This window comes from Anomalospiza imberbis, chromosome 4 (assembly GCF_031753505.1).
Source record: "Anomalospiza imberbis isolate Cuckoo-Finch-1a 21T00152 chromosome 4, ASM3175350v1, whole genome shotgun sequence".
NCBI classification, from domain to species: domain Eukaryota; kingdom Metazoa; phylum Chordata; class Aves; order Passeriformes; family Viduidae; genus Anomalospiza; species Anomalospiza imberbis.
The window spans coordinates 62,794,526-62,817,501 of NC_089684.1; the positions used below are offsets into that span (position 1 = coordinate 62,794,526).

Sequence of the window (22,976 nt, forward strand, 5' to 3'; positions counted from 1 at the left end):
TCATATGCTTTCCTGCTGCTTCAAACTCCTATTTGTTTGTTTGTGTGAGTTAATTTGAGTTCTTCTAATGTCAAAATATTAACTCTGTATATAATAGCTGATAGTGCATTTTGTGTATCAGCCTTTAATCCAGTAGTCTTGACTTGCTAATTAAATCCATCTGCATTGCTACTCTTCAAAAGTTAGGAAAGCAGGAGTGAATTAAATCAGCCGTAGCAATTCTAGTTTCTTCTTACCGTGGAGGTAGGCACGTCATAGCTATTACCTTGGTTAATGCAAGGCTTCCTTTCAAGATTGACTTCTTGTAATGGAAGCTACAAAGAATGGGTTTATTTTTTCATGGCTTATGCTCATGGGCTTCATGACTATGTTGCAATTCCTAAAGCAGTCATTATATTTTATTTGTTATGTTTCCTCTTCTTCCCTTCAGAAAATTTTCATTGGCTTCAGAGAGAGATCTTAATGCATTTACAATTTGTTCAGTTCTTAGCCCATAGAGAAAAAGGGATCAAGAAAGAGTTTGCTGTTTGGTTTCTGCATCATTTTTGCTTTGCCATTTATTCCATTGTCAGCCTTTGTAATTCTTTAAAACTCTTTTGAGCAGGAAGTGGCCAAAGGAGAAAAATCGGATTGAGAAAGCTTTAAGAAAGCTACTCATAGAAAAAAATGGAAAGTAATATATGTTTCAAGAAAGAAGAGAACCATAGTGTGGAGATATGTCAGTCTTATGGGTACATACATATGTGATCAGGATATCAGTATATAGCTCTTATGTGTCAGCTGAACCATTTGCCAAAATGAGGTCTTAATTCCTGTGGGCATGTGTTTGAAAAGTAGTTTTCAAAATAGATTTTTTTTCCAAAATGTCATTAACCTTTGAAAAAACATGGCTTTGATTTTTAAGTTCAACAGTAGAAAAATTTTTCATTTAATATGAAAGTATTATTTTCATTTTATATGAAAAATAATAACTTAATTTTTAAGTTCCATTAATAAAATGTAATTTAAAAGCAGCTTTTAAAAATGCTGCATAGATGTGTTCCTGTACTTTTTTGTTATTATTTGAATAAATGTAACTATGCTTCTATATTTTGTATTTCATGATCTACTGAAACATGTCTAAGATTTGTTCAAAGAAAAAAGAAAAAATACTTTGTTTCATTAAGAAGGAAATACACAAAGATTTCTTCATATTTTTCACAATGATAATTTTAATTTAGTTTTTCCACCTTATTTCTCATATTTATAAGACTCCATAGAATAATTACCTTTTTTTTTTACTCTATTTGATTGGAAAACTTCTTTAATACTTTTATTAAAGTGTAATGTTTGTAGATGAATGAAAGCAGTTCAAATAAAATCACTAACAATTAGAAGGAATTCAAAAACCAGAAGAAAAGCTAAAGTTATTTGCTTTATTGGCAGCATTTACTTATTTCTGTTGTTTCATTTGAGCATAATGTAAAATTCAAAATAAAAGTGAGATAATTGAGGAAATAGTATTTAAATTAAAATTAGAAAATTACTAGTTAGGAAAAATAGTTTATAAAATTAAGTTGCATTATGCTTGATCATTAAAAGCTTGCTTTTCAGGCAGATGAATAAAGACAATTCTCACTACAATCAGTGAAGAGCAGAGGGTGATTAGTGCCTCCAGAGATAACTCCTTCAGGCTAGATCAGATCCAGGTTAATTGTTAGGATGAGAGAATTAGAGAAGGCAAATATTCAGAGTTGGAGGAAGAAATGTTTACTCCAGAGGGCTGTACCGGTCAGCTGCTGTGTATCCCATCTACATAACATTTTATTGAAGGGAATCTCACAGTGAATATTTTCTGTATAATATATTTTATTTTAAAACACGTTTTTTTAAAAACATTGATTTTGGAGCACAGCCTGAAATAGGGATTAGATTTTACAGTATTTTCTGTATGGAACTGAGACTAGTTTAAATTTTCAGGCTGGCGATGTAAAAATTGCTTCTTTTTGTTAGTTGAAGAATCAGTTCAGTATGCTGGAACTGTTCCTTAGGGAGGAAAAAGAAGCAAGTGCAGACTCCTGGCTGGAGCCCAGCTGCCTGTTAGAGTTCCAGAGCATGTCCTGATTCACTTCTATTTGTTCTTCTCTCACTTGTTCATTCATATCCTTTCCACTGAATCATGAAACAAGAAACTGTGAAATCTTTGGGTCACTGGATTTTGGTATACTCTTAGATCTCTAGGCATAATGTGATTGAATGTAGTTGACAGTGGGTTTAGTACCATGATTCCTTAGAGCTTTTTTTTCCCCAACATGGGCAGTACTAGGTAGCAGACTTTTTGTGTCTAGAAACACTGAACTGAAATACTGTCACTTTTTCCAAAATACTATCACCTTAAAAGAAAAGATAAATAAATACTCCTACATACATTTAAATAGGTATTTACAAACAAGATTTACAAACCAAATATTTTTAAATCTATTTTGTAAACTATATTCTGATCCATTACTGCATAAAAAGAGTAGCTCAATTTTCATACTGCAAACTTGTTTAGTTCTCATTTGTGTGTGACAGTAGTATGCAGGATTTGGTCGGTTGCTGGTTGTGGTGTAATGAATCATGGACCTGTAGAACTTTGGATCTGTCGGAATCTAAAAAATAATTCCTTGACATTATCATAAAAAACTTGACTTTAGCATCTGAATACATATTTGAACAAGCAAGTACATAGGTTTAGTTAAACGAAAAAAGAATTGTTTTCTTAATTTTCTGGTTACTAATAAAATAAATATATAAATGTATAGAAAATAGTAAGGAAATAGTATGATCTTAAAATAGAAAGGAAGATAGGTGAAGAAAGTCTAGATGGCTGGTATTTTGAGCTTTAGGTCTAACAGGTTTCAAAAGTCCTGTCATGTCTCCTTGATTTGTCATTCTGTTGGACTCCAGAAAATTTAGAAGCTAGGTATAATGGTATAAGGAAGAATAAAATGGTGTAATACTGCTTCTGCTTCCTGAAAGCACATTCCATTTAGCACATTACATTCATACCCAGTCCACCTTAGAGATCTGCTGCATGGTCATGAATGTCTACCTTTGTGACACTTAGCACCTCCATCTATCACTTTGTTGCTCCCAAGCAGAGGAATTGCTCATGAAGCAGTTATTGGGTCAGTGCAAGTTGAAGCCCAAATACTAAAGAATCAGTGCTTTTTGGCCTCACTATACCAGGTTGTAAACTGGAGCTGTTAGCTGCTGCCTCATGAACAGTTTTGCTTTTCCTGGTGTGGGTGTATATATCTGTGAGGAGGCAGAAAGGTGGAGAGCTGAAGCAAAGATCACTTCTATTGAGGAAAGCTGCTCTTTTTCTTGCTGCAGAAGCTCTCAGTTCAAACCCACATCCAGTTGGAAACCTTTGCTTGCTACTTAGATTTGCCAATTGATTTTAAGACAATGTATTCACCACGCACGTACAATAAATAGCACAGAGCAAGCCTGAAAGAATGTAGAAAGTAACAAGTCTGCAGCCATAGAGCAGATTTTTCTGTTTATCCCTCTGGTAGGTACTTAGTGCCAGTGCAGGGAATCATCTTTCCTCTCCTCTTCTGCATGAGTTTAGCTCCCATGTAATGTCTAAAATGTAGCTCACAGTGGCTTGCATAGCACTGATCTCATGAATCCAGGTCAGAGTTGAAAACAGTTTTCCAGTTTTGAGTTTAGAGCTGTGTTACCCTCAAGACAAAATAAGTTTTATTTTAGTCTGGTTTAAAGGAGTTGAAATCAAATCCATCAGAATTTTCCAGAATATTTATACTCTGTGTTTGGTTTTTTGGCTGGTTTGCAGGATTTTTTTTCTTTTTTTCTTTTTTTTTTTTTTTTTTTTTTTTTTGTTTTGTTTTGTTTTGCTTTGCTTTGTTTTGTTTTTTCTTTTCCAGAGTGAAAGGAACAATTATAAAAAATTCCAAGTGCTCTTGGAAGGCTGTAGAGATCTTTTGAGGAGTTCAAAGAATCCCTTGGGTACTGAAATAAACTCGTTTTAGAAACTTCATGGTGTTTAATTAGTACTCCTTTCTTTGTTCCTGGTTTGCAACAAAGACTCTTTGTCAGCTTTGGGTTAAACTATTAATGAAAAGGGTGTGTTAATTAAACAACTTGCTTATTTCTAATTGGCAAAAGTACTCTAGCCCTCCTGAGACTTACAGCCAAGCACAGCAATGTCTGCTAAGAGATACTCATGAGATGGTGAGAGAAGCCATAGAAAATATTAACATCCAGGAAAAGTAGCAACAATAACAATCTTGTGTGGGGAATGTTTCACAAAAGAAAAAACATGGAAATTCATATTCTCAGAGACCTTTCTTTTTTTCTTTTCTTTTCTTTTTCTTTCCTTGCAGTATACAATTTGCATTACTTACCAATAAAATGATTATTTGGTGGCACATTTGCAAAGTCATTTGAAATTTTCAGGTTCTATTGCAGCATGTAGAAACGATATTCAGCTCTTCTTTTTGTTATTTTGTTATTTTGTGTTTGTTTGGTTTTTTTTTTGTTGTTGTAATTTTGGGGTTTTTTGTGGGTTTTGTTTGTTTGGGTTTTTTTTTTAATCTTTCTTTGTTCTAGATGTCATTGATTGAGGGAAAAGGAGAGAAGCACCTGTATAAAAACAGCCTCTGAGATGGAATGCAATGATTTCACACAGCAAAGTTGCAGAATTGCCTCTTTTGAAGTTTTATTTTTTTGTGTTTATGGCCACTAATGTATTAAAGGAAAGACCTACTGATAATCCACTCCATTTAGTTAATAGTATGCAAGATAGTCAGCAGTTGGGTTGGCAGAATGGCACACAATCATCCTATCCCAGTATGTGATGTCAGTACAAAGAAAAAATTAATGAGATGTGATAGGTTTTAGTTTATATTTCTTTGAAGAAAAAAAAGTTATCTCTTATGTCTCAGCAGGATGGCCTATGCTACTGCCTTAGAAACACATTAAATATTTTATATGTACTTTTCTTAACATGCAAGTGTTTATTACAACTTCAATACTGATGCATTTATTATCTCACATATATAAATCAGTTGGAGAATTATATTTATGAAAAGTATTGAAGAATCCAATTTTTACAGCAGTATTTTGTTGCATACTAAAGCATATTGTACTGAATTAATGCAACACTAAAGTTCATAAGAATCCAATTTGAATTTGCTAATCTGTGCTGGCCATTTGCTATTTAACTGAGAAAATAACTAATTTTCATATGAGTTAGGAAGATTTTATTTTATGAATTTAAATAGTTAATGTACCTTAATGGAAATATGAGTACTGAGAACTATACATTTTTACTTTTTGACAAGATCTTGGAGATATACACAAATCAGATGTGCATGTGTTTGTTTCTGTGTGTGTCAAATGTACATAGCTTTAAAATCCACTGGTTAAAGAAAGACAGTAATCTTTACTCTGCCAGCTGCACAGCAGCTGAGGAAGAGGTTTCTAAAAAATATTTTTTTCTGTTAAACTTCCAAGTAATCTCAGATTGGCCAGTATATATTGCTTATCCAAGGGTGAAACACAAATAATCAACATTTCTTGTCTTAGATTTGGAAAATATTTTTAAGATACAATTATGAGAAGATGCTGAGGGGTTTGTCTCATCTGCAATTTTCATCTGCAAACTTCTGTCAGAAAGGTCAGTAACTTTGTCTCCAATTCCTCGAAATGTGCTGTAGAAGCATTTTTTTAAAAATAAGAAATTGTCTTGTCTTCCTTATAGTAGTCCCAATATTTAGATGGTCATGTGAGAAAATGGATGAAGTAACCTTTAGAAGAGCTTTTTGTACCTAAGATTTGAGATATTATTGTTTGATTTTGCTAAATTCTTATTTTAGTTTATATATATTTTTTTATCCTATCTTGAAAGAAGATTTCATCAAGGGCTGTATGGGTGATGATCTGGGTGGGAAAGAGCTGTCAAAAAATCTTGAAAATGAGGAGTAGAATTTAGATCAGTGTGCACATGCAAGTGTCCTTATTCAGAAGGGGATGTCTAAATGACTTTTAACTTCTTTCTTTGATTCTTATGTTTGATTGAGCAAAATTCAAGTAAAATAATTTATTTACCTAGGACTATTTCCTTCTTAGTAGGAAACTTGAAATTGATTTTAACTTGATGTATTTCTTCCCTGAAGTAATACAAAATCTTTGTCTAAAAAATGCATACAGAGGCTTTGTGGCTCATCAGGGTGCTATAACATTCCAGTGTATTGATTCTGTGGTGTTAAAGGGTGACATATTTGGTGTAAACCGGCCATCAGAGTTATTGGGATTTGAGCTGTACACGGTAAGAAGCACTGACTTTTCTTTAACATGACAGGCTTTTTAAAGCAGTAGGAGTAACATTAGTCTTACATAGTTCCTCATGTATAAAGATTGAACATTAATAAGATTTTTGTGTAATTAAATAATAAAATCAAATAATATTTTTAAAATTCTGAAAATAAAATTTAATATTAACTGTTTTGTAAGAGCCACCACTATTCTGCATTTTTTAATTTGTAAATTTTCTTGGCATCTAGAGTTTAAAATTCACTCTTGAAAGAAATATTTTATTTTAAACTGTTTTTCGTTAGGATTTTTCCTTATATTTTTTCCTTCTGCAAAATGCAATCTGTCTTAGGTAAAGATCTAAACTTTTTTTTTTAGTGTAACTTTTAGCAGGATACAGGATTTTTTTGCATTACATGTAATGGCTCTTCTCTTTATATTGGTGGCTAAAGATATCTAAGTGTAAAGTTGTTCCAGTTTTATGTTGCCTTGAGGGGCATCAAATACAGACCAAAAGAGCATGTGAACCACAGAAGGTTAAAACTGAGCATCTTCTGGTTTTCTGTCTTTCAGATGAAGTGGGTTTTTTTTAGTTTTAGTGACCTGGACTGTTTTCTTTGGAAATAAAATTTTGATTTTTTTTTTATTTTATTTTATAGCGTTCATTATAATTATTGTGCAAAAAAAAGTGAGCTAATTTAATCATCTTTGGAAATTAATCAGATTTATGGTTTAAAAGAGTCTATAGGACTCAAATTACAGATATTTACGTATTCATTCTGTTTTGTGTTTGAATACCAGTTGTCCTGCAAAGAAATGCAGAATGTATTTTATATCATATGTTTGCTCTGTTTTCTAACATAAGTATTTTGCTTAAGCAGATTTGCTAGGAAGTGACAGCACTGAAAAATTGGACATCATGACTACTGGAAGAATTTCAGTTCCCAGCAATCTAAATAGTGCATAAGGGAGAAAATGAAATATCACTATGTTTTTAAGATGACAGTTTGGTCAAAGATTGCTTTTCACTTTTAAAACAAATTGAGTAAATCAAGTAGATCTAAAATATCTGCATCCATTGAAGATGCAACACCTTTTTAGTTCCTTTTATTTTTTCCTTCCCTCCTCACTCTTTATAAGAATATGGTAGAATGGTAACTTATTAAATATAAGACAATCCATGAGTAGCATAATTCTTCTGGTTTAATTGTTATCTTTAGATAATTTTGAATAATAACAGGCTTTCATGAAACATAGTTACATAATCTATATAAAATTTGGTAAACTGAAACTGAGATGAAGTCTTATAGTCTTCAGAATTATATCTTGTAAATAACTTCAGAAGAATGTTTTTGTCAGATCTGATTTTCTAAACATTCAGTTTCATGGTTTCCTGCTGCACTTCTGTGGATCATGAATCAAAAAGTTGATCTGGCCTGTTGGTTTCAGTCATTTTGGGTGTTAGCAAGCATCGACAATGGCAGGTTTTGTAAATACGGTCTTTAGGCTCTTTAAAATAAGAGAAGGGGAAAAGTTTATTGAGAATGGTTTCCACTTGAGCAGATGTAAATGCTCATAATGAAATTCTTGTTCCTCACTGGGGGACAGTGAGCAGCGGGGGTAAATGACCAGTGTATGTTTCTCTCCTGTTACTTTTAAATGTGTCATAAGACTTGCTACAAATGTTTGTTCCCTTCACATTTAACTTGAAATATTTTGCAGAAAGACTTTACTGAGGCTTAAAGTTCTATTGAGAGTGGAACCCACTATCCATAAAGTAAAAGCCCCGTGTGCTACCCACAGTCTGTGCAGATACTGACAAGGAGACACCAGAGCTCATGGTGCTGCTGCTTTCTTCATGTTCTGCAATGAACTGATCTTATTTGACAATCTGCTCCAATACAGCTTAGCTATTGTATTGTACTAAAAACTGTCAAGGTATTTTCCTTCTTTTTAGTCTTCTCTACAATATCACAAAATGAATTTGCATTGTTTTAAAAGTAGCAGGTCCAAACAAAAGATATACAGCCTTGGATTTCTCAAGCTCCTGCCTGATACACAGAAGGGACTTAAGTATTTTTCATCCTACAAAGCAGAGGGTGTTTACGGACCTACACCATGTATTTGTTTGTTTCTAGGAAAGCCAGAAGTTGGAGCAAAGCATTAATGTTTTTTCCCTTAGATATGTTACATGAAGTCTTTAAGAAAATGTCTTCAAAGGTCTCTCAATTTCTTGAAGAAGCGGAGCCATTATTTAGAAATTTCTCAATGTTTGTAGGCATCCAAAGGGGAACTCAAGTTACAAGAAGTAACTACTGAAAAGGCATCAGGGGAAAGGTTATGCAAATTTTAAGATTAAATCAGCTCAGGAGTCTTACTATTTAAAGAAAGAGAGAGAGGCCTTTCATTTGTAAAATGCTCTACAATGATGCAGAAAACCAATTAAAATATGCATGAAGTATACACTCATTTTTTATTCCTGAGACATCCTTCCCTTTTGAAATAGAAACCCCCACAAAAATATCTAGAATTGCAACCAATCAGTCTTGGCTGACATATTCTGCTTGCCAGCCAGGCTAGGCACAGTTTCATTGGTGTACATACGTCTCCTGAAACTTAATTGGAAAAATATCTTTTGTAGTTCATCTCCCCTCCAAGATACAGGGCAGCCATTTTAATGTGACTTACTCCTGAGTACTACAGCTGGTAACATTCTGAGTAGGGAGCCATGTAAAAATAAACTGGGTTATCCTTCTGTAACTTACCTGGACAGAGAAAAGTCTTTTCCCTCTGCATATTAGATGTAATTTAATACAAAAGAAGTGGAGACACACTTCAGACTGATTTTGATTCCTACAATAAAAATTTTGCTACTTCACTGGAAAAAGATGTTTTTTTTATTGTTGATCAAATATGAGAAAAAACCCAACCCTAAATACTAAACTTAACTGGTTTGTAGTGTATATTTAGTACTCCCATATGAAAATTCTGTACATATATTAATTGGCCATGAGGAATTTATGAGCAAAAACATTAGTAGTTACCTAAAATCTGGAAGTGTGTAAAGTATGTTATCATTGAATCACCAGAGTGCAATCTAATGTGAGGTAATTAATCTGATGTTACAAATATTTGTATGCAACATTTATTGCTTTCCACTGTTCCGATATTTTTCATGTGAACTCTTAGCATGACAGCCTAATTTTGAATGTGACATTATTTCACACATATAACCATTGTCAAATCTTGCTTAATTTTGGTCATTTTAGGTTTGATTTGAAAGCGAGTCTAAGAAATTAAAGGTCACATCATTAACTGCTTATTATTTCCTTATGTTTTTCTTCATTCTACATCATATGTTAAAGATAGAAATAACTTTCTCTGTTTCCATTAACAAAGAGTGAATAGAGAAGAAAAAGCAATTATTTGCAAAATGTAAAAAAACCTTAATTTGACAGACTTTAGCTAAACCAATCTACCATAGTGTACTCATAAGGCACATTATAAAATAAGCTTTTATTTGTTAGGAAACACCACACTTCTCCTTGATAAATGACTTCAAAAGTTGCAAGTGGTTTAGAAGCATGGAATTTATGTTTCCTTTGAAAGGGAAGGCATAGATACAAAATAACCCCTTCTTGCTTTGAACTTAATTTTAGGAAAGTTAACAGTTTACAGTACAGACAGGTTTATGGTATTGTTACAACAATTTAGTGTTTTGCATACATAAAACATAGCATCTAAGAATAGCTCTGTTCTTTATAAACTTAGTTTATCATTATGATGCTTCATAACATAAGTGATTATTTAGATGAATGTACAGACTAACTGAGAATTTGTATCTTTTAAAATCCCTTTGATTGTAACTTGGAGGTACACTTAAGAGGGATTCTGGAAGCCTAATTGTATGTTTTGTTTATTCAACAACACTCTCCTTTAATGTTGCTTTTTAAACCTGTGTTTTACATCCATGTTTTCTGTGATCTGTTCAAACAGTAGATTCAACCTATGTCTGTTGTGACATTTCTTTTCAAATGGCTGGTATGCTGGTGAAAGTGCTTTCTTTCATCTTCTGACATTTTATTCATAGGTGGTTTTTTTGGTGTTGTTTTTTTTTTTTTTTAACTGAAACATCCCTACCAGGAGAGGCATTGCTGTGATCAGTGAGTTTTCTAGGTGAAAGTGGTATCTACTTGTACTTTGGAATTTGATAGAAAGGCTGATAGGTTTGTCATTTCCTGCCTAAGGATCCTGTATAGAACAGTTAAGCCAACTTCCCTACATCTTTCACTCTCCCTACTTTCCAGAATTTTTCTTTTAGTTTTGGCTGCTGTGTAAGTCTCTACCTTTAGAACCCTACTGTGCCTTTGGGATAATCTTCTTTGCTGCCTGATGGATGGAGTTTTATTCACCAGAGGAGGAGCAGCAGGTCTCTGTTTGACACAGGCATTAGTGCATTTTGACTCTCTCAATCAAGGGCAAGCAGGGGGGACTGAGAACTGGTGGTGGGGCAAGAGAAGCCCCTGAAGTCTGTTGTACCTCAGGTAGAGTAGGAGTGTCTGTATTGAACAGGGATTACTGGCCCAGTGTCTCCAAAGGCCTGAAGTCACAGCTTTCCTGTGAAGTCTGTTGTGCCCACGAGATGAAAAGTCTTTCCTTAACAAAGAAAGCAATAAATGTATCAGCTTGCTATTTCTACCACAGCACAGTGATCTATTTTAAATATATCTACAAAGTATTTAATTTCTTCAGTAATTCTTCTGCTTCTCATGAATATTTCACTAAAAGTCCTTCCTGGCTTGTATGTGCAAGTGGAAACCTTAGTAAGCAACCAATTTAATTGACAGCTATCATTCTGTGTAGATTATACATTAGGCAATGATTTTAAAAGTCTCCTTTAAAGCAACCCATTATTAATGCCTCTAAAAATAAAATTGCATTTATAAAACCATATTTGTCATTTACCTCAGCTTTTTTATACATAAAACACTGAAGTCTTGCCATTCTTAATTTCCTTTCTGTCTTGGTGAGTACAGTGTGATGGTTAAAGAAATGATAAATAAATATAATACTATCTTTGAAATTACAAAGAATCAGTAATAGAGAACACAGATATTTTGCCTCTAGGCAGATTAATTCTGGAACTTGGAAAAGTATGTCCCCTCTATAATCAATGCAGTTTATTCTCTTCAGCATTGGCCTTCAGTAATAGGGTAGACAATGATTTTATATACATGGAAAGATAGGAGGAATGTGGGGATTATGATACAGAAATATTCTTCATATGTGTCTGTGAAGAAAAATATCTCAAACTCCTCCTCAGAGTCTCAGCTGCACAGGTGTCTATCCCATGTAGATGCCTGAGAAGATTTTTTTTATGGAATAAATTATGAGATCAGAAAATTGCAATGAGTGGGAAATGGAGATGGGAAGTCAGATAATCAGAGAGATTTACTTTGTAGGGGTGTGGTCATCATCAAGATAAAGTGCTCTGACAAATGTCAGCTGAGGTAGACATTAAAGGGATGATTAAAATAAAACTTTATTAAGCTATAAGAGCTAGGGAGAGAATGAGGACAATTATTATACTTAGAAGTGAATAGTTATGTAGATGTGATAGAGATATACATGGGAAAAACAACAGCTGGAATCATCCGAGATGAAAGCAAAACTAGGAGTCTGATGTATGTAAGTCAAGCAGGACCAGATAGGTGTCACCACAGAATTCTGAGTGATATAGAGCAAAGCATGACACATCTTCTTTTAAATAAATCTGTTAGGAAAAAAGAAAAGGTACTGTTTTGTTGGAGAATAACAAATACATTATTTCTATTTAAGTAGTGGAGAAGATGGAAAAGAAGGGATAAAGGTCTTAAAGTGTGACCTCATCTTTTATCAAACAGTAGAGCAGAGTTTATATGAAAAAAAAATTAAGCTACTGACATAAAGAGCGAGGGAAGACAGCATGAAAATTGAAAATGCCTTTACTGAAAAGAGTTCATACAAACCAATCTGATAACTTTCTTTGAAAAGATAACCTATTTTTTAGACAAAGTAAATTTAGTAATCTCTCTCCTTGGACTTCAGCAATCAGTTGATACTGTGCCACCTGGGAAATTATTTGTGCACCTGAGGAAGATGGGTATTACTAAAGGAATCAAAAATATGTAAGAAATTCACTTAAATGAGATGACAATTGGTTTTCTTGCAAAGGTAAGCATTATAAGGAGGTACTTGAGTCAACAATCAGTCTCAAGAACATTTTTGCTTTATATTTTAAAGCAAAATCAGTGCAAATGTAATAAGGAGACTCGATTATGGAAAAATATGATAATCATGAATTTTTGTGAGAATTAGATTGTATTAGATGAAGGACTAGAAAACATTCTACACTTTAGGAGTTAAAACTCAAAACAAAACAGGAAGAAGTTGTAAATTCAGTTAGGAAATAATGATATGGGAGCAGTACAAAAAAAATTTAATAAATTAGGCAAGAGTTACTAGGAGCACAAGTGACACAACAAATTTATTTTTGCAATATAAGGCTGCATCAATTTTGGTGCTGCTGTGAGAGAAACAGACATAGGTCATTTGAGAAGTCATTATGAGACTTCCTCTGAAAAATCGTTCTGTTATTCTAGTCAATCATTTTCAGGAAGAATTAAGCTTACTTTTAAACATTCAGAAAAAGCTGTTTAATAACCATGGAATATAGACTTAGCTGTGGAAGAGAAGACTAAAAGGGCTTTGCCTATTCAGACTTAAGGCTCTGAGAGACGTGCTGTGGCAAGCTAAAATTGGATGGCAGAAGTTGTTACTATCCTCAAGGCATGAATACTTGAAGCTCTTTTGAATCACTTTGTGAACCACTGCTTTGTATATTAGGGTAAACCAAAACTGGAATTCTTTTACTTTAATACACCCAGCTGAAGACTGCAATAGTACATGAGTTCTTTCATAGGCATGTCATATAATCCTGCCCTGAAGGCTTTAGTGCCCATCAGAAGGGTGGAGCAGATGGTAAATATTCCTGCATGGTTTTAAGCCACTGCTACATTTACCTCACAGCCTTAAGAAAGCAAGTGGGAAGAAGAGATGTGATTGCTCTTCAAAAATATATTAGGAATAAATATCAGCAAAACTTATTAAAGAGTAATATTGTCATAACAGCAAATATGTACTACTATATGTTTAGTTTAGAAACAAAAAAAAATTTTCAACTCTCTGAGATTGAGGTAACATAAAAATATCTTGATAGTTTTGAAATGGAACTTCATCCATTTAGAATAATACAATTACACAGATATTTTCCTTCCAGTAAGTTTGTGTATTCCTAAGAAAAGGGAAAAAGAAAACAACAACAAAACGTGGGCCATGCTTTTAAGACCTTAGTTCCATAATGAGGGATCAAACCGTAGGTAGCATTATCTATACCAGGATTAAGTTATGTTCTGTCAGCTGTTTAAGGAGCAACACAAACGTTTCAATGTGAGGTTTGCAGCAACAGAAGCATCTAAGGATATCAGAACTTGTGCTTCTGTTTTTCTGTGAACCTTTTTTTTCTTGACATAGCAGTATTGTTCAGCTTTTTAGGAGGTTCAGAGTTTCTGTGGCTTGATTGTAATGCATAACGGTGCTTCTTGATGCAGTACATCAATAAGCAAGGTGACTGAATTTTGATAAATGTTTTATGTAATTTGAATACAAACTATATGGAAGTTTGCATTACTGTGACTTTTTAGGTAGATGAATATTATGTTATCACACTCTGTGCCTCCAAAATCCTGTTACCAAGTAATATTTCTGAACATGGTCTACCTAAGTCAATGCATATGTACTGAAGATAGAACAATGATATCTTTTCAGTGGATTGTAATGAAGACAGTTCTGTGCTTCAGGAATGGCAAGTCATTCTAATAAATAGTATTAAAAAGGCCATTTTTGAAACTGCTTCTGCTTCTGTGAGAGTGGATTAGAGAATTAAATAGTATGTATTTTATTTTGGTTTTCATTCCTACCTACTACTAACCTACTACTAACTACTAACTAACTACAGAATTAGTTGTCCTTATGCAACATGTACATTTGAAGGAAATATATTCAATACACTTTCTATAGTTCCGCATATCCTATTTTGATTTCTGCCACAAACCGGAAATGAAGTTACATGTGTATAAGAACTTTAAAAATAGGTTAGAACTATCTTGTGAAATGTAACAGGAAATCTACAGAGATATATTTTCATCTGCATGTTGTGCCTTTCAGTTCTGTTCAAGAATGTTTCAGAAACGTACTCTGTCACATTTTTAGTCATGTGCATATGTCAATCAGATGAATATATAATACATATTGCAATCATAGCATATTTACAGACAGAGATATAGTCCTAAGAATAAAGTGAAATGAGAGGCAAAACCCCCTCACAATAAAACTGTACTTGCAGAAGTTAATAATTCTAAGTTTGCAGCAACATATTATGGCTGGGATCACTATACTCTGTTAAAGTGTGACTTCTCACTTATTTAATGAAAAATAATTACAATTAATAGCAAATATATATCACTAATACTAAAAGGTCACTTCCCAATGACAATGAATATGTAAGTTAAGGAAAAAGGAGAAACAGAAATAAAGATCCATAAATACATTTGGGGTGGTTTCTACAATAATTTTTATGTACTGCAGCATTGAAATTCTGGAAGCAATTTCTCATTGAAATATTCAGGAAAAATAATTGTAACCTATCAAGAAATTATGCCTATGATAAGCAACTGTACTCAGTATGTAATAAGAAACTTCTAGGCCTATATTTTAGTATTATGGACAGGATTAGTGGAGAGCTGCAAGCATGTTGCTCATAACAACTGAAGTAGTGACTATCAATACTTCATTTAACTCTGGTGTGTGTGCATTTTTGCGAAAGGAAATGGAAGGAGGAGCAAGACAGTAACATCAATTTCATGGAAATTAGCAAGATTGTTCAATTGCCATAGAAAAATGGGGAAAAGAGTGCCTAATTTAATAGAAATTTGGGAAGAAAAGGTAATTTTCTAATTATTTTCCATCAATCATTCTGTATGGATGCATCTACTAATGACACAGAGCATGGGAATGTGATTTGGGTGTGAATTTGTCTTCAGTCTAAGTTAGGAGTCCTGTACATATTTCTGAGCACCACTGAGCATTTTGAAGCATTGATTTGTCCCAGCATTGTCTTTAGATTGTCATGTAGCATGTAGCACTTGAAGTGCAGGTGCAAGGCCTTCCATCAGCTTGCTCTCTGTGCCTGCAGTGCGTGCCAAAGATCAGCAGGTGATGCCGACTTTTTTGCTTGTTAGGATGTAACGTAAAGAGGCACAACAAATTGCACTGTCATCCTTCCCTTTGTATGCTGCATCAGGTGTACTGCAGGTAATATAGACACACACACACTGATTCTTCCATGATTGCCTGAGATTTAATGTACTGCATTTGTGATAAAAAAGATTCAACATTTTGTCTCGTATGTGCCAGGTAATTTGTTTTGCTTGTTTAAGCTTTTCTCTCACGATTTATGATATGATTTGTTAACTGAAAAAAAAAATAGTATCAGTATCTGTCATACACGAAAGCTCTAAATATAGAAGGTATATATTACTTCTACTAACATTTTCTGCCTCAGAAATATCTTATGAATGTACCAGATCCTCACAATTGTGTTTATATTTTGGAGAAAGGTATTTAAAGTGCATGTTAACAGATCCCTGGTGATTGCTAACTGGACAAGTCTACTATTCCAGTGAATATTCAGGAATAGTCTCCTTGAAGTTGGCAAAACTCAATTTTTATATAAATGTTAACAACTGTTAAGCTAGGAATTTTGAGGTACTCAACTAAATGAAAAGAACTTAAAAGGACTTAAAAGAACTTAAATGAAAAGTATCGATAGATTGATAAAAATAGGTAGGTAGGTACATTACCTGCATTTTTATTTAATGTTTTGGCCTATTTAGTGTTTTTGCTGTTTTTTTAGGTTAAGTCGGTGTAAATTGAATGAAGACATTTGTATGTAATTTGGTTGGCCATGATGAAGAATTTCACTGAGTTGTAAATGTATTTGTTCTGCAACCAAAACAGAATGTTTTGCTTGCTTGTCCCAGATGGCTTCCTGTAAGAAAATCATATTTAGATTAAGGAGTAGACGTTGTTATTTGAGGAAATTTAGGAGTCTTTTATGGATATTGTTCGTAGAGGAAAAGATGTTTTATAGAGACACTTGACATTGCTATCCTACTTTTGTGTAATTTGGTTTTAAATTTACATGTGTGTAACCGATTAGAAGAAATGATTCATTAAAATAAGGATGCAGTAGTCAGTGATGTAAAATAAATATAAATTATTAATAATTCAATAGTAATAATAATAACTGGAAAAGCTGAAAAGACTGATGAATGCCAACAAAATGTGTTGTGTGATCACCAATAATGGGTGAATATTTTTTTTGTGTGGGTGACCCAATCCCGAGTGATATTTTAAGTCCTGTTTCTGAAGAATATATTGGACAGAAACCTTCACTGTTTATTCTAGATGTGCATGTCTATTTAGTGTCTAATTTCCTTCACAAGTATATTGATCAAAGTGAGTCAAAGGAAGAAGGTTCTTCCATAGCTCTCCATTTTCTTTATGTCCACCTTAGAGTAAGATAGTTGATACCTGGCATTTTGAAGAAGGTAGATATTCATAGAACTGCTATTGTATGTTGCCCTTCAAATCTGGCTTGCTCACTCTATTTTATCTGGTGGTTGGGTGAGAGAGATGAAGTGAAAGAGGAATTGCCTATTTGTTTTCTTGTAAAATTCGCATTTTTTGCTTTTTTCAACACTCTGTACTGCTCTATTTATCCCATCATTTAATGGAGAAGAGTTATGCTCACCACTGACACCTGAGACATCTATATTATTTTTTAATCTGTGTGCAGCATTTTTGAGTAAAAAAGGGAAAAATTATAAATCACTCCGATTTGCCTATAATTTTAAAAGAACCTGTTTCTGGGCATAGTTCACTAAATTCCTTCTTCTTCTTAAGAAATATGAAACAATATGTTTCTGTACATGTCTGTTTGAAACAGTTCTGTCTTTGCTGACAAAATAGTTATTCTATGGAATATGTTTGCATATAAGGCAGAGAAGAGAAATTTTTTGCTCGCTAGTAAGATCTATGGTAGAGGATAAAGTTAGCCAAACCCTACTCACATCCCAGTAAGCAGATATATATTTCTGTATTTTTTGTAGGTGGATACAATGCAGACTACGCAGCACCCTGGCCACATTGAGGAATCATGTAAAATGAATGTATGTGCTCGTAAGTGAATTATTTATGAATTGACACTCCAACTCTAAGGGATGTTGGACCACTAAATCCATGAACACTCTTTACTCTTATGTTAAGACATTGATTCCCAGGGGGCAGGGTTACTGCAGAACTAAGTGGACGTTTAAAGCAAAGCTATTAGAAAAAACAAATAAAACATGATAAATCATGATAAAAACTGCTTGAAACAAGAGATTCAGATTACATTTTGGATGCATTTGGAGAGACGTTAAATGGAGAATGCAAAGAAGCAAGAATCCAAAACAGGAAAAAAAATAGTACATAGAAAGTTTTGGTAATCAGAACTGATCGTAAGTGGAGGAAGAGGATCAAATACCATCTAATTCAGGAGTATGAATAGCATGAAAACACTCACCATTTTCTTCTTTGTTCCGTCTTTGAAAGGACTGAGATTTGATTAGATGATTTGTTGAATTAGTAACTGGGAGATGAGGGTGAACAAGATTGAATTTTTCAGTGTTTGAATCAATGAAGTATTTGTGGTTTGCTGAAGAAAACCCAAAAAAACAATCCTGACAATATGCTAGATAAACAAAGAAAAAATATACCTCAGGACTGGGATTCTGGAAATCCAGAAAGAGACTTAGTATTTGAAAATCTTTGACCTGCTCAGGGACATGAGAGAGAGTGTGGAAAAAGACTCAAGTCAAACGGCACTGGGGCCTTCGGCTTTTGCTGAGAGAAATGGTTCTCAAAGGAAGTTCAGGTAGATACAAAAAAGAAACCAAACATGCTAAATGACTATCAGCAAATAGGGAAATCAACAATCACATGGTACACATACAGTTTTTTTGCTAATGAAAACTGAATTCACTTGGCTAGAGTACTCCAGACTAGAATAATTGTATCAGAGATTGTGCAACTGCCAGTATCAAAAGCATATATACAGAAAATCTCTAACTCTGCAGTCACTACTAAGCTATATACATCACATAAAAACAAAGACTATAGTGCCAACTCCAATTTTATGTGTGTGTGTGTATATATATATATATATATACACATCAATTTTTATATTCATTTTATATATGTGTTTGGATATTACTCTATATATCAGCTTATGATTTAGAGAAAGGCTGAATATTTTCTCCTAAATAATCATAAGAAACAACAAAAGAGGATATTTCAATAATAATTTTCCAACAAGGTCTTTTTATTAGGAATAAAGCATAACTTCAGCCCATTGAAGTTTGTGATGTAAATCTGGTATAGCTGTGTGAGAAAATGACATTATATTTGTAACAAGACTGTATTTTGGGATTTCCCTTCATAGTATGTCTTTTCCACTATATGAACAAAAATGCTGAAAAATACTTTTTCTCTCCTGATTGTTTTGTGTTTGTGTCTGAATTAGCTCATCCTTTGTGTTTATCCCTTCAAAACTGATAGTCTGCCTCTGTTTCCCATTTGGAATAATTAGTTCTGAGTAGAGGAATTTATGATACAGTAGGGACTTTGACCTCTTTATTGTACTGAGAGATATTATCAAACTTCAAAGTCAGTAGGCTGCTACCACATTGATTTTGTTTTCTGTGAACAAAATCAATGAGCAAAATTAAAATAAAAAAATCAATGCTTTCATTTTTTAATTGATTCAGTCTTTCTGTGTGGATATTGTTTATTTAAACTTGATTGCTAATCTGGAACTTTAGTAATTCTACATAAAATAAATTATTAATAAATTAAACAAAAAAAAATTACAATTAAGACATACAAGAATGAGTCAGAAAAAGATGCAAAAGATATCAAGAAAAGCAGTTTTCTATTGGAATGCATTTTTTAGGAACATCAGGGAACTATAAAGATTGGTGCCAACATCTTTATCAAAAAAAACAGCAAAGAGGTTGCTTCTTTTGCATTTTCTATCCCTTTTCTTTAGTTCAATTGGTGCTTAGAAATGGTGTATGAAATACCTGCAGCCCATGGACCATTTTTGTGAGAGCATTTCAGAGCATTTGCAAATCTTACCTAAAGATGAGAGAAAAAAGGAAAAAAACCACCAAAATTTTTGCAGAAATAAATACACTAAGTATGCAAATAAATTTGTGAAATTTTCAGCCTTTTTCTGAATATAGACATTATCTTAGAAAAAAATTTCAATGTGGAACTTGTAAAGGCATTGTTAAGTACCTCTGATCAGATTCTTATCTCAAATATAACAATTTTATTTCAATAAAATTATTCTTCAACTGGAAATGAAATCAAAAATGTGTCTTCTGTCTTCGTTGCAATTTCATTCTTCTGCATTTAATTTTCTGGTCAGAAGCCATTGAGAAGAAAGAACCCTTAAAAAAAAAAAAATTGGAACTACTGTAATTTTCAGATTTCAGAGAGTTTAGCAGTCAAGCAATTTGTACGGAATAAAAGCATTTTTATATTGCCTCCTGCTACAATACTAGTGAGGAAAGGGCACCAAAACAGTGGGAGACCAAATGAAGAGTTTTTTCTTCTGTTATATCAACTTGCATGATACTGGGAGCTTCAGAATTGCAAGTGGTAATATAGCTTTTATGAACTATTTCTTTCCTCTTTGCCTCCTACAGCTGCTTCAATGTTGGGTAGTGTCTTTTTTTTTATGTCAGAATGAGGGAGTGAAAGATATTTGTGACAAGGGACATTCTACTATCTGTTTGCTGTTGTCCTGCTTGGATGACACAAAAAATACATCCATCTGACTCTCATTTTCCTATACTTTAGGAAGAGGTCAATTTAGAGCTTTTAAAGCCAAATCTGAATTGTCTTATTCCTATGACCAGGCCAAATATACCCAGAGCTTTCTTGTGTAAGACCACTCTTTTTCCATTATCACTTTATTTTCAATTGTTTTATACAAGAACATTAAAGAACAAGATATGTCAGTAGAAAATTATCAGACAAATTGTGATATATAATTTTTTCAGCTAGTTACAAAACAAGTTAGATAAATTATTAGTAGGAATATTATATGAAATGGCAACCAGTGGGAAAGGGAATGAATGGCACAAGATCTCTTTCTCTTCTTAATGGTTCTACTTCTACTGAATGTGTACTATCACAATTTGTAGAGGCACTCTCAGTGATGACAAACACAATTTTACATATAAATGATGCAGTAGAAATGGTCTTTGCAGTACTACTCAGATTGCTAAACTATCTGTCAGACCTAGACAAAAGGATTAAATTAAGTAAACTTGCACCACCCAGATCACGCTTTAGTTTCAGGGTAAACAACACTATTCAATTGAAGTAAATATTTTTTGCAAAGTCTCATAAACAATTTAAAACCTTCAGCTGAGATTTCTCTAATCTTATAAAATACTCTGTCTCTTCATACAAGCTTCATATAGACCCATAAGAACAGATTCTTGGATTCATCCACTCACCATTTAAAAAGACTGGACAATCCATGCTTTAACCCATTACTCATTTTACTCTTTGAGAGTCATACAATAGACTGAATTTTGCTTAGCTAGTAAAAGATAGCTTTGTACTCTCAAATCCACCCGCTATATTTAAATTTCCAATGTATACTTGATTATGCATTCTTACAAACTCAGTTTTATCTCCCTTTTCATTGGAGAAAAATTAAGCTATTGTGCTTGCAGACATTATATCTGACTTTTGATATTTCATTTAGGGAAAATTATAAATATGTGAAATGCTGTTCCATCTTCTATTTTGTTCTCAATATATTACCAGAATCTACATTAAGAGATGACAAATATGACATGTTTTAAATCCTTTCTATCACCATGAACATGCCTACAATTTCATTGTTTAGCATTAAGCTCTTTATTTTTGTTGTATGTATTCCTGAAATATCAAGAAGCCACCATCAAATTCTATTCTCCATCATGCCCCAGTAGATTACCATTTCAGCAGTGAGTTTTCCTTTGACTGCAGTTCCTAGGAATGGCATCTATCACAGAAACCAGTTTGTTGCCCTTTCTAAGGAATTTATGGTGCTAATGAGGAAGAAAAAAGAAAAGGTTTGTTATGACTCCTGGCAGTTACCACAGATCCCTCAATATTCCTCAGTGGTGGAATTCAAGAAAGGCATTAATGTTTCTACATTTAGTTTAAAATTAATTATCTTCCAAATCAGATTAGTTTTCACATTTAAACAGTCTTAGTCTAGCCCAGTAACAGTATTTTGAATAGCAAGTGCCTACCAGGCTAATTAAAATAATTCAATTTTTTATTATTTACACATATAAATACTATATTTGTTTATATATTATCTATGAGAAATATGACAGAGAAAAATGTTCTGCAGGATTTTAATAAACCTGATTATGCTCTGTAGCCTATTTTATCAGGCTTAATTATCTGTGTTACATTTTGCAGGGTTTTTATTCCGGAAAGCAGGATTTTCAATTGGCTTTTGACACAAAATAACCTCTCTTTAAATTGTGAAACTGTATGCAGACAATTGTTTCTGGATAAAAAGGTATCACTTCTTGAATATTTTCTAGAGAAATTTTATTTTAGCAAATACAAGCAAAAGAGTGGTATATAAACTAATTAACCTCATAAAAAGCATGGGCAGAGTTTGATATCATAAATGTCCATCTGCTTTTCCCTTTTACTCTTAGAAGAATGATCATTTTCTTCTGCTATCCAGCCCTGTATTGTGAGAATGGTAGAAGCACACAGGGAATAAAGATAACTCTAGCCAGTCTCAGCTTTCACCTGTAACAGGGGGTTAGCATGTAGCCAGTTACACAGGCATAGTTTCAACAGGTGAATTATGAATATTATAAAGTTTGGCATCTCACCTAGCTGCATAGAGTCACAATCAGTAGGAAGTAGGCATAGTGGGCACCCTTTCATTTAGCCTAAGTTGTTTTTCTAATATTTAGGATGAATCATTTTTTGGTGTCTCTGAGAGTCTACAGAGAGACTTTATCTCAGAGGAATTTTATGAATTCAAGCTCAAAATCTTTCTGCATCTAATGTCAGTTAACATGGAACAATTTTAAGCAGAAATGTCTCATCACACTTGGTTTGTTTTAGCATACATCTAATGATAGAAGACAGTTTGTATATTTGACTTTACTGATATCACACCAACATTTCTATGGAGGGGCAGAAAATCAGTCTACCTGTTGAAGGGCTAGAAACTAGAAAATTCAGTCTTTTTTCCTAGATCTGCCACTAGTACCCAGTCCTTTGGGGTTACACCTGTAAAAAGGGTAATTTTCATTGTCTCAGTCAGAGAAAATTCTTTGATTCATTTTTTTGGTGAATTTTTCTGAGCAAATCCTTTTTTTTTTTTGCTTAACAGCTATTAACTGCCTTGTGGCCAAAGTGTTTGAAAGAGA

The 22,976-nt window shown here is 33.3% G+C and overlaps 1 protein-coding gene across 8 annotated transcripts in view; it reads left to right on the plus strand.

Annotated features, from left to right (window-relative positions):
• PCDH7 (protocadherin 7) overlaps positions 1–22,976 on the plus strand; it is a 271,794-nt gene that overhangs the window by 34,348 nt on the left and 214,470 nt on the right. For 4 of the 8 annotated variants that reach the window (XM_068188840.1, XM_068188835.1, XM_068188838.1 and 1 more), the window contains one exon: positions 17,574–17,633. The exons of the other annotated variants lie outside the window; for them this stretch is intronic. In XM_068188840.1, coding sequence (XP_068044941.1) covers positions 17,574–17,633 — 60 coding nt within the window. The remainder of the gene's footprint in view (positions 1–17,573; positions 17,634–22,976) is intronic. 8 annotated transcript variants of the gene reach the window in all.